Raw genomic sequence first — 13,027 nt, forward strand, 5'->3', positions numbered from 1 at the left:
CGGTTTTAGTTACAACTGAAGAAAAATACTTTGTGTCAGGCCCTGTTCATCTAGTGAGTAAAACAACAGTCAATAGATGCTACTTGAAGAAGAAAGGATGGAAAGGTCAACAGAATGAGGGAAAGAAGAATTACGGGAGCTCTCCCAAAAGCACTGCCAAGGCAGAGCTCATCCCAGACACAGTCCTCTGGGGTATTTTGGAAAAATGTTATAGCTAGGGAGCACAAATGCATAACATGGATCTAATATTCTTCTGGGCTTCTCTCCAAAATAATTCTTGAGAAAATAACCTCACTTTGTATTTGAGGGGACAGAATGAGAATCAGGAAGGATCAAAGGACAATAAAAACAAATTTCCAGTACCTGAGGGGGACTTTTTTCTCCATCACAAACATACCTCTTCACTAACCTTTCTAAGAAGAAAATCAGTCAACATCTGTAAGTGGAACTGCAAGATAAAAACTGCACTTCCATTGTCACAAGTAAGACATCTGACTGAGTTTATGAGGCATTTTGTGAAGAGGTGGGCCAAGCTCTGATTTTACAGTGTTTTGTATTTCACATGCTGAGATATTTTGAAGAAAGCAATAGTTTGCTGCAGCTTCAGTGGGATACACTTTGGTCTTCTGTCCTTGGAGTCTACATCTCCTAAAGGCAACAAACAGCCTTGATGATTTCTAAAATCTCATTTTCAGGACATCAGCCTGCATCCCTAACTCCTAATGAGCTGCCCAGTCAGCTTGAAACTTTCAATACAGCCAGCCAGGAGAATACTTTCATCATGAGAGCTTCCAACAGCACAGGTCCAATTTGAAAGTGTTGTTCTTTTTGAGTAGAGCTACACATTTAATGGAAAGCAGACTAGCAAATCCTCCCAGAACAGTTAGTAAGCTTTTCTTTCCAAGGAAGGCACCTTGTTTCCATCCACAGTTGTGTTTCTCAGGCTGTTTAAATATTTTGGTTTGTTTCTTCTCCCTGTCACAGGTCAACTGACATTCTTCCACAACCCAGATTTTCTAATGTCAGTGTTTCCTATGATCAGTAATAGAAGTCAGATTAAAAAAGTGCACACAACACTCTTTCAAGGGATGGTGTTGGAGAGGAATGTCTTAATTCAAAAACATACATTCAGATCTAGAAATATTCAGATTAGCAACACTTAAGATTCATACCAGCTAATGGGTTAAGAATACATAAGTCAAATAATATATAAATGTGTAGTATTTCTATTAAGCAAAAATAAAATGACACCTTGCTCCATAAGTAAAGGTACTTATCTGCTAGTAAGGAACTGTGAGGTGGCTCTAGTATGCTGGCTGTTGACCAGCAAAAGTTGAATCACGTGGTTTGCATAATTGTCATGACAACTATGCCCACCATATGCTAGAGCTGCCTTGGATAGAAGTTCCAGTAAAGTTTGTGCTGTCTATTGATTTAATTTCTTCTGACAGTCTAAGCATTGTATTTAAAGTCTTTCAAGAAAATTTACTGTTCTGACAACAACACAATCTAGTCAGGAGTTGTGGATACTGTAAGCAGAGAATTTACTGGGGGAATTTACCAGGAAGCTAATTATATTCTGAAGCAACTGGTTTTAGAAGAACCCCTCCCTACTCAGCTCTACCAACTAAAATAGGCTACTGATTATGCTGCCTTATGTTATGCTTGTTTCCCCAGAAAAGCTACAGAAAGAGTAACTTTATTTATTTATTTATTTATTTACATGCAGACTGATATATACCTGAAGAAATACGCAGAATTTCTAGGTATGTGCTGACCTATTGTGCCTCTGCTTCTCTGCATCAGCAACACTGAGTAAGGCTGAAGGGATATGGACTATGGACCCAGTCTACACTTCCTGACCTACAGGGCTGTTAGCAGCGTCCTGGGTTTGTAGAACCATAAAAAAAATCAGGCTGGAAGGGAGATCAGCAGATCTGGTTTGACTTTATGCTCAAAGCAGGTTCAGCTATGAGGTCAGGTTAAGTTCTTCAGGGCTTTATGCAGTCAGTTCTTGAGTATCTCCAAGAATGAAGAGTAAAATATGTCAGGTGTTGATGGGGTGCATAAGACTATGACATTGCTAGGTTTTTCCATCTTCATTCAGAGATAGTCTAAGATCCAATGTGCTCCCAGAGGTAAAACATAACAGCCAATGCTGGAAATATCACTAATATCTAAGCAAAGGCAGAAGAAGGAAATTCTCTCAGACTGCCCATGCTCAAGAAGAGAAAGCAAGGAAGGAGGTGAAACAGATTCTAGACCCACCGAAGAATAACAAATAACCCAGTAGTGAAAGTACAAATTTGGTTTTGAGATACAAAATTCCAAATTCAAGGTCTAAATGAGCATATAAAAAAACTATCATAGTGTGAGCAAGTCAAGTTCACAAATTTTTAAGGAAGTAAAACATTTGGGATTACATTGCATCCAGGTCACAGATTTGAAATGTCAAACACCCATAGGATTGAAAAAACACGTTCTTCCTGCACTTCTCTAAATCTATTTGCTATCCAGAGAACCATTCAACCTGATGTTGAAAATCTCCAACTTTTAGCTTCCTGTATTAAACTAATTCCAGTATTAAATTCCACATTTTTAATGCTGATTCTAAGAATGAGTTTTCCACATTCAAGAAGTTTCCATGCTCAAGGTTACACCAGTGCCTCTGATTTTTGGCTTATAATTCCCATTTCCTGGTTAGAGCGTAGAAAGGAAAAATTGAACTGATCTGAGATCTCACAGTACTTGAGGGAAAACTGTCTCTAAGGTCAGGCTCACAGGGAAATTGCAAACCAAAGCACTATCCTTTCTATACCTACATTTACAGTAGGACTAGATCCAGAGGGAATGTTTACTGCACCACTTAATAGGTTTAGCTAAGGTAGACTTCAGCTGATCATAAGTTCCAAGACCCTTTAGGGATGGAAAGATTATTGTTTTTATACTGATGGTCTTTGCCAGGGTGCTTATGACTTCTTTGCAGCTCTTTTGCACAGGCACAGTTGGTGTAAAATAGCCTTCGGCTACCTATGAATCAGTCCCCCTGCTCTCAGTGAAGACTGAGGAATTTTCTTCAATGTCCTTAAACAGGACAAGTGTATGTCAAAGCATAGGAAGAAATCAGGTTTGAGCCAATTCTAAGCAGCTTTTTGAGCATGGAGGCACAGGAACATTAAAGACAATTTAAAATTTTGGGGGTTTTATTTTACTTTTTGGCTTGCATTAATCAGCTGTTTTTTCTCTGTGGCTCTAATGTACTTTTCTTTAAAAGAAATCCCATTAGAAAGACATTTCAGGTATTCCAATGTAAGTATGAGTTTTCTTTATATAACAGCAACTGCCCTGGTAAGAAAGGCACAGAGTAGGGTAGGGTAAGCAAGCAATGATTTTATATATATTTTTAGGAAAATATAAAACTGAGAAAAAAAATGCCAGTTTCACATTAATTCACTTTTTTTCTGCAAGATGTGCTTTGTGATGTAGCAGTGAAATAACGTGACTGTCCCTTTAAAAGCCATCATACCAATCAGCAGGTTTAACTGTCAAGCAAGCTGATGTAGGGCTCTTTGAATTACTGAGTGAGGGATATTCTTCCTGCCAGGTCCTGTCCCCCGTAGGCACTATAGAGAAGTATTATAGGGCAGTCCTTACCTTGGGAATTAGCCTGCAAGACCCCAATGCTGTCATCAAACTGCATAGATTTGATGTTGAGTGACGCCAAGATGCATTCCTTGTCCTGCAGCGAAGCATCATCAATATTATTCTGATTGGCTGACAGGATAACGCACATGTCGCAGAGGTTGATGTTGACAGCCCTTAAATCAGCCCGACTTAATGGTGTACCCTTCGGCACAGAGAAAAAAAAGAAGCGGGGGGGGGGTGGAGGAGGGCAGGAGAGGAAAAAAAGAATAACGAATTAAAGATTGAGAAGGAGCTCTGGGAAATTATTTAACAAGTATCTTTTTTATGCTCTGACATTAAGCTGGTCTAACTATGTGCCAGGGAATAGGAGATGTGTGCTAATCTAAAGGGTAGTTGGTGCTGATGGCAGCATTTTAGGTTCAGTCTCAATACTCAGTCAAGCTATTCCTAACAAACAAGAAACAGGAATAATGCCAGCATTCTACATCTCATCGGTGACTTCAAATTGTCTTGATTTAAGCTGCTATCATGTGGCAACCTCTGGCTCTCTGAATATAACATGGGGTGTGTTTTAAATGTTCATTTATCTGCCACCAAGTTGCAATGGTCTTGGGCAAAAGAATTGCAATTTGAACAGGAAAGTGTGTCCTACACATTCAAAATGTAATCAGGATAAAGCTATTTTTTTTTCTACCTGAAGCAATACAAAAACAGGTTAATCCTCTTCAATGTGAGTTTTTGGTGTTTCTAGGAGGAAAACACATTGATCTTCAAAGTTGTGTGATTAAACCCTTTGAAACAGAACCAAGACTTAATGGATACAACTCATGCAACAGTCCCTGCTTCTACAATTCATAATCAATGAATGCAACAATTAAAATGAGATTATATGGTAGTCTGTGGGCTTTTTTCATAGTTAACACAACCAAGACATAATGCTTAACCCATTATGTTTTGTATAAATATAGTATGTCTTAATAATATTTATACACATGCCTTCCACATCAACTGACCATATCACTAGTTACAAAATATTAAGTCTATGTCACAGGGGCTGCAAGGTCCAGGGAAAAAAAAAAAAAAAAAAAAAAAAGAAAATTCTTAATGCAAACTAGATTCTGTCTCACATTGTTTGTACCCAAAGACTGTAATGATGATGGGGAGAGTAAGCTGTCCTGTTTTTCGAGGCACTTCCCTGGTTGGAAGGGACCTTGAAGACCATGAAGTCCAACCATAACCTAAATCCACCAACGATAACCCAATCTGTCCATTCAGTGCTTAAATCATTTCTCTAAGCACTATAACTATATTTCTTTTAAACACTTCCAGGGATGGTGACTCCACCACCTCCCTGGGCAGCCTGTTCCAGTGTCCAACCACTCTCTTGGTAAAGAAATTCCTTCTAATATCCAGCCTAAACCTCTCCTGGGCAACTTCAGGCCATTTACTCTAGTCCAGTCATTATTCACTTGGGAGAAGAGGCCAACTCCCACCTCCCTACCACCTCCTTTCAGGTAGTGCCTTTCTTTGGTAATAAGAACTCTTAAAACCAGAATCTCACCAGGCAGGACCATTTTGCATAAGCCACTTTCCTAAAACCCTATTCTTCCCTTTCCTGATCACTTACAGTGAAAGTCTCTTGAACTCTGCTGAGAATATTAAATACAAATCTCCACCTGAGATGACCAGGTGCACTTTGCCTCTGATCTTGACAGATATTTTCAGGCCACACAAAAAACTGCATTGGGCACTATTTTCAAAGCTCTCCCCATTATCTCTGTCTTTCCTAATCAAGCAATCACCAACAGAGCAGCTGAGGTCTCTTTAGTGCCCAGGAGAACAAGCAGCTCCCATCTATCCCTCTGCCAGCAAGACTCAGACTGGCCTGGCTCACCGTAGTTTAAAGTCTGCTGGTTCTATCCATTTCTGCTGCACCAGAAGAGGAGGCAGGACAACATGTGGTGGATGGGAAGGTCCCAGCTCAACTGGTGGCTGATGCACAAAGTGAAAACAGAGCTCAGCTCTTATTTAGTGATTGCTACCTAGTTTCAGATACCAGCATGACTGTTTCTTTCAATAATTTGAGGCATGAAACCTTCTGGAAAACAGTACATAAGGAGCAGACATTATTTGATTATAAAGTCCTCAAAAGTTAGGATATGATTATTCCTGCCACCTTAATTCTGCCCTTTGGTGTCTGTACTGTGCACCAAGTGAAGCAGGATTCCTGTGTGGAAAAATAACATTCAATCATGTAATTAAGTAAAGGCTTACTCCTAATGATTTTATGCAAAGGGTCAGTATTAAGGCTGCCTGAGGTTATTTAAAATTGGCATTTGCTTACTTTTTAAGAGTTTACTCAGCAGATTAAATGTCTCTTTAAACACATACTCTACATGAAGTTTCCATTATTTCTTTAAACCAGAACAAATATTTTTATATTCAGCTGTAACTACATCACCATCAGATACCAGCATTAAGTTTTACCTCATGAACCAAACTACAGGGAAGTAGGAAATGAGTTTCAGTGACCTTCTTTTAACACAATTCCTACCAGTATGAAATTAGACTTTAGCAGACTTTCAAATTAGTACAATTAGATCAGAATAATGCTGATATTTTTAACTTTATATCACAATTTTGAACCAGATAGACTGAAATAAAAAAAGAAAAAGCAGTAATGAACTCTGTGTAGTCTTCAGCACCCTTGGTTATTGCCTAAGATACATTTGCTTTACAGATTCTGTATTTTAAAAGGTACATTAAGTATTCAAGCTGTTTAACTTGAAATGAGTCCAAAACACTCTAACTACTCAAACTGACTAGAGAATGTAAAGGTGGTGTACATTTCCTCAATGCTTCTTCAGAATTCAGAATAAAAACTTTACAATTATGCATTATAATAATGAATACACTTTATATACTGGATAGTTTGGAAATACTAGCTGGATTTTCTGCTCCACAGTTCAACAGTATTATTAACTGAATTCTGATTCCTTAGTCTTTAGCCTTCACAGTGACTGGAATTAAAAGGGATTGGCAGGAAGAGGAGGATATTAACTGACCAAATTTGATATTGACACTATTTTTGTAACAGCAGAGAATCTTGTGACACCATCTGTTGGATCAGTTTACAGAAAAAAGCCAAGGGCTAACACTAAAACTGCATTTACAGTAACAAAGACCTACAGCCTGAATTAATCAGAAAGTGAAGGCAGTCTTCCCATTCTATAGCTATTTTCCTGATTTTTCAGTTTAGGTTACATCCATCATTTATTTATTTATTTATTTATTTATTTATAAGTACTGAAATGTAATTATTAAGAACTAGTAAATTCAATTTTTTTTTTCATTTTTGTAAACATATCCAAACTTACTTTACGCTGTAATATATAGAGCATTCTCTTTCTTACTTATAACATGGGCTCATTTCCCTCCTGCCTACATCTCTATGGATCATTTATAGCTATGACCACCTAAGATCATTAGCTTGGAGGGCTTCATGTGCTTGTGTTGGAGCTCATGTTTCTAAATTCTGGGCACATAAGTGAATTATAATGATATCTAGGATAAAAAGGACATCTGAATTGTGGTTTCAGTGGTTTTCCCTACTAAAATCAATAGGAGCTTTTCATCAATTTCAAATGGGTCAGGGTTTTGCTGTACTTCCATACTAGAGCATGGCAGGACTCTGAGCTGAAATGCTATGGCAATGTTCCTTATAAAGCAGGCCAGGCTACAGGAAGTTTTTAGGAATATAGATAGATACTTTGCAGATAGAGTAACAGTATTTTTTTTCAAAGGTTTTGTGGATATAAATACATAACTAATATAATAAATAACTACTATCCTTCTGTCAGGGAAATCACATCAGAACTGGCTACATGCAGTGCACTACAGTGAATGTTCGATATGTAACACAGCAATACATTTGATAGCAGCTGAAATTCATCCGATGAGGATGACGAGAAACCCAAGACTGTGGCAAATATCTTCTAATAAGGTCTCACAGGGCTCTATTTTCATAGACACAGTAAAGGGAAAATCTAAGTCCTCAGGCCTATAAGTAGAGAAAAGTAAAAAAGCCTAAGATCAAAGTCAATATGAATCTGTCCAGTTGGTGTCCTAAATAAAAAGTATCAGTAATATGGCTTTGGACTTACAGGCAAGATTGAAACCTTGGGGAAGTTATGCAGTGTCTCCCATTCTCTTCTCAGGTATTCAAGCGAACCCACAAATACAATATGCTTGAGTTCATGGTAGTGAAAGTTGCTGGCTCGTAATGGCATCACTAAATTTCTTAATCCAATCAAAGCAGATTTAACATCCCCAAATATGCAAACAACTACATGCCCACTTAAAACTGTCATCGCTGCTTCACTTCGAGTCTAAAAAACAAAACAAAACAACAAGGGAGAAATGAAACAAAGGGAAGCTTAAATTTCATATTGCAATTTAAACCAGGAATAACATAACTGTCAATATGGTTCATGCACAGAGAAGTGGTTTAATGACAGTTGCTCATTTTACCGTTACTTATCCTTCATTAAATGTGCTAAGAAGAAAATTTCATTTCTGTTTGCAAATCCTTCAGTGTTTGCGAAGACACTATACTGGACCAAATTCTGGTCCTGTATATATTTCTACACATGTTGATTAAGACTCTGTTTGCAATCAAAGTACTACGTATTTAGCTAAGAACAGAAATGGATCAACTATGCATTTAGCTATTAGAAAAAGTATAGAAAGGCGAGGGAAACCCATGCCTTAGTTGACAAATCACTAGTAGATTTTTTTTCAGGACTAATTTGAAAAGGGAAATGTGAGTGCCCAATGGTCCCAGTAGGGCTTCCTGGTATTACACATAATTTGTGCATTGAGGAACATGTTCTCTTCGAGTCTCCTAGAATTCTTATCTTAGGACAAGCTGCTACTGTCCTGAGAAGTAATCCAAGAATGCTCTAACAGTGCTCTGCCCACCATACTCAACAGGGCTTATCTCAGTAAGAAAAAAAACAGTGTGCAAGACTCTGGCTAACTTTTCAAACCCACTGGACTTCCTGAGCTGTTGAATAGATGGAAGGAATAAAGTCTCATAAAGACCATTGGAATGATGTTCAGAATTATCTTCTTGTCTTGTGACAAGAATAATTTTTTGTACTAATTTCATCAGTGGTAATGTCAGTTGAGCAGACAATTCAAACACCAAGATGATTAAATAAAGTAATTAGGAAAAAATGACCTTAATTTCTGAAGCCAGTCTTAGTATTACTGCACTCCATCAAGTAGCTCCAGATCCACTGATACCATACTGCCAAGAACTCATACACTCACTACCATTCCAAAGAAGTTTTGCCAATGAGTAAAACTAAGACAATAGTGAAATGCAAAATGTTCCCGTCACTTATCCATATGATATGTCATTTTTCTAAATTAAGGAAGCATGACAATGTGCAGATTGGAATATGCAGCAGAGGTGTTCACTATGTAAGAAGAATGAGAACTCTGACTAGAAGTTTTCTTGTCACTTAAAAATACATGAGCTTTCAATTTCGCTGGGACAATTACCCTGATTTTCATATAACTCTACCAAGAGAGTGGTCTTAGACCTTCAAACAGCAGAACACGAGTCAGTGCTCAAGTAAAGCATGTAAATGGTTTTATGCCTCTGCCTATGATTCTGGAATACTCAGAAACTATAAGCCAGAGACCAACGAAGTCTTGAAAGAAACTAAAAAATGCCACTCTGTAGTCATTGACCAGGGTGTAGCTACGTACATTTGACTGTAAGTCAAGAAAAGTTCTTACTACCTGGTACTGCTGGAATCTCCTAGAGCCAAAACAGACCTTGGGCAGAAAAAAATATTTCTGATTGAGGCATCAACAAGTATCAATTATGTACTAATTTGTACTTGGGTGTCAATATTGGTGTTGATGCATGAAACAGAACATGGCCAGATTCACAAGCTATTAGGGGAAAAAACTGATATGACATCACCAGTAGATGATAAATGAGGCTCTCCACAGCATCATTTTGGAGAAACACTGTTCAAAGTGGGACATGTAAAAGTTGTCTGCTAAAATGTGTTTAGAACCTGAAGGCAGATTTCTCCCTCTCTCAGATTTCTCTTACAAAGCACTGTACAGCAGGGCTGCCCCTCCTTATATGAATACATATAAATGCACACTATTTAAAGCTGCTCAGCCAAACTCCATCTCATATCTCAGTCTCCAGAATTTGGAATTGACTTGCTTAACTGTTTAAGCATTGATACTGCAATTCCAGGCAATGTCATGGTTATTACAGAAACCCCTGAGGAGAAGTGGAGACAAGCTTTTAACCCCTGATTGCTAGAACAAAACAGGGCTGTCACCATCATTGCCTACACTATGCCACAGTGCAGGAAAATCTCAGAGAGAAAGCTCAGGAAAAGCTTTATGAAGTGCGACAAAGTGAAGATCCACCAGGGAGTTAATTTCAGATATCATCAGTTTTGCATATGAGATCTGGAGTTAGTTTCTTGTTACTCTTAGGTATGAATACATGAACACAAGTGGCACAAACTTTCACCGAGCAAAACAGACTGTGATAGACCTTCTAATTCTTTTTAATGACTTGAGTCAGTTTGATGGTTTCCCCTGTTAAACAAATGAAACAAACATAGACTAGGCTCACTGCAACATGCTAGAAAGGCAGTTTAGTACTACTACTTATTCTGGCCTATTTGGGCATTTTGCTCTGTTAGAAATTGAGAGAAGTCCTAAGAGGGCAAAATTCACATAAATAAATAAGAGATAGTGCACAGCAACATTTGCCTGTATTAGAATCATTACTGCATTGTGTAAAGAGATAAATGGGGTATTTAAACACTGAAATATTTCCAATCTTAATTCTCTAAAGATTTCAACTCAATATGCAATTTTCACTTTATGAAAAAGTAATTGTCTGGTTTTGACCAATTTTTATATTTGCCCTTGGCATACAGATCTATATAATCACAATTCTTTAACCAAAATTCTAGTTTCAATTTCTCCACACTGTGTTTCTGATTTTAATACACTAGATGTAATTATAGTAGATAATAATTTATAAATCCATTACATACCGATTCTATGGTTCAAATAATCTCTCTTCAAACACAATTTATCATCAATACCTACCAAAATGACCTTTTCAATGTCCTTGGCTGGACACCAATGAAACATCCCTGTAGAGTCATATTTTTTCACATTGGCATCCATATTGTCAATCTGCTCATTGCCAGGAATTAACAAGGGGTCGTGCCTGGGGAAAAAAAAGTTGAGGACAACATAAATGGAAAATATTATGAATTATGGATGGAAAGATATCCCAAGAGCTGTGTACAAAGGGGGATGAAAGTAAAAAAAAAAAAAAGTATTTACATTTCAACATGCTTTCAACACAGGTACTACTAAACAAAAGCTGGGGGGGGGAACAAAAAAGGTAATTTTAAAATTTGGGGTTTTGTAGATTTTCCTATACTCTTTCTACACCAATAATGAAATAATTTTAAACAGGGCTTTCTGGCACCATCACATCCATAAAAGTGTGGGTTGTTGGTTTTTTTTCATTCCAGTCCTATTCCTCCCCAAAATAAACATCGGAGTTGCTATTAGGATCTGCAATGAAGTAGAAGGGATAGGAAGAGAGCCCCATGCTGACTGACTGGCGTAAGTATGGAAAGCCAATTACTTGCTTTTACCACATACAATTTCTGACGTGATGCTCTTCGCAGTAAAAGCTTTAACAGGCTGCACTTTAAATATTTTAGTAATTTGCCCAATCGTGTTTTGCTTTCCCAAACTGAAGCCCTTTAAAGATTCAACAGTATGTCATTTTAGAGCAGATCAACTAACAAATGCCCACATCTGGAATACATGATTTTAATACCAAACAACAATGTCCATTTTTTCTGACAACTCTACCTGTGATAACCTAAGTGGTTTTTTTTGCAGCAAGATTTTAAAGTACAAGGCTTCTCAAAGGAGAAGCAAATAAAAGACATTGTTATAAACTTGCTCTCCAGCAATATAGTTACATCTAAGCACAGGCACATACAGTTCTTCCAAGAAGTTTTATGCTAAACCCAAGCATTAAGGTAAGTTGTAAATAATTCCAGCACACTCAGATGCCAGTGAGGACACCCTAAGTGATCACATTATAGAACAGCACTAGGAGGACTGTGTTTATAAGGCACAGGGTAAACTGACCGTAAAATCTTAAATTCATGAAGGGAACAGAGCTTTGTCTGGCAAAATTACAGTCTTGTCTTAAGGTTTTTGTCACAAATGCTTGAACTATCCTGATACAGAATTGTAATATTTCAAAGAAGAAAATATTTGCAATGTAGGAATATGCTAAGTAGTCTGAGACAGGCAGCCAAATTTTGAAGCAATTGCCTTTTGAAGCCTAAAGCAGTGCCCATATTGGCTGAACTCTCAAAACTGGAAAGTTTCCTGCTTTTAAAGCATGTGATCCAGCAGCCTGTGCTAAGAACCCCTCCTCTGCATTGTCCATTAAAGTAGACTTGGAACAATCTTCATTATATAGGTTGATTTACCCTTATATATTATGATAAGTTATCATGCTTAAAACAGTTATGCTTGCATGCATAAGAAAAGTACAACCTCTATAACGTCAGGGTGATTAATCTGTACAATTGTATAGCCACTGATTAGATAGCCATTGAAATCAGTGGAAAATTCTCATTCATTTCACTCAAGCAGGGTCAACTCCCTAGAAAGTGGCTTAAAAGAACTAGAGAAACTACTAATACAATGTTCCATTTAAACCAGAATCTTTTAATGCTTAAGAAAAAGCCATGCTCTACATAGCAAAAGCGTAATCAGACACATCTGGAAAAAGAAACACTATGTTTTCAAAGTTTTTTACATTCCCTCAGCAGATACACCGTTCAGTGCATTTACTATCAACCCACTGGCAGAAGAGGAGTCTCTAGGGAACTACCTGGAGTGTCTGGCCATACTCCAGGTTTAGTAATGAAAGGCCTTACATAAGTGTGCTCCCTCTTTTGTGGGAAGCAGAGGTGACTTCTTTGTGCAAAATTTGTACCAGAGTTTTATTGTGGGTCTTCTTTGGGTTTTTTTTTTTTGTGTTATTTTTTTAATTTCTAGAAAAATATCTAGACTTTGCAGTTTGTTACTCCATTCATCAGTGACTTGTAGCAATGGTAGTTTTGGCTGAGAGCTAATTGTGATGCTGTCTGCAGGGCATTCCTTGCTGCTCACAGTTGCACGTGGTACAGTAAGGTCTGCAAGCACAGATACAATTCCATTTGAAAGTTGTCCTAATGTTCAGACAACATTTTGTGGTACACTGTCCTAGCTACTTTTTCTGATT

The 13,027-nt window shown here is 37.6% G+C and overlaps 1 protein-coding gene across 30 annotated transcripts in view; it reads right to left on the bottom strand.

The window, feature by feature from the left end:
• Positions 1 to 13,027, bottom strand: part of KCNMA1 (potassium calcium-activated channel subfamily M alpha 1) — a 452,424-nt gene that overhangs the window by 40,320 nt on the left and 399,077 nt on the right. For all 30 annotated transcript variants that reach the window (XM_051619774.1, XM_051619783.1, XM_051619775.1 and 27 more), the window contains 3 exons: positions 10,807 to 10,930; positions 7,809 to 8,033; positions 3,655 to 3,847 (listed from right to left, as the gene is read on the bottom strand). In XM_051619774.1, coding sequence (XP_051475734.1) covers positions 3,655 to 3,847; positions 7,809 to 8,033; positions 10,807 to 10,930 — 542 coding nt within the window. The remainder of the gene's footprint in view (positions 1 to 3,654; positions 3,848 to 7,808; positions 8,034 to 10,806; positions 10,931 to 13,027) is intronic.

The sequence above is a fragment of the Apus apus genome, chromosome 4 (assembly GCF_020740795.1).
Source record: "Apus apus isolate bApuApu2 chromosome 4, bApuApu2.pri.cur, whole genome shotgun sequence".
NCBI classification, from domain to species: domain Eukaryota; kingdom Metazoa; phylum Chordata; class Aves; order Apodiformes; family Apodidae; genus Apus; species Apus apus.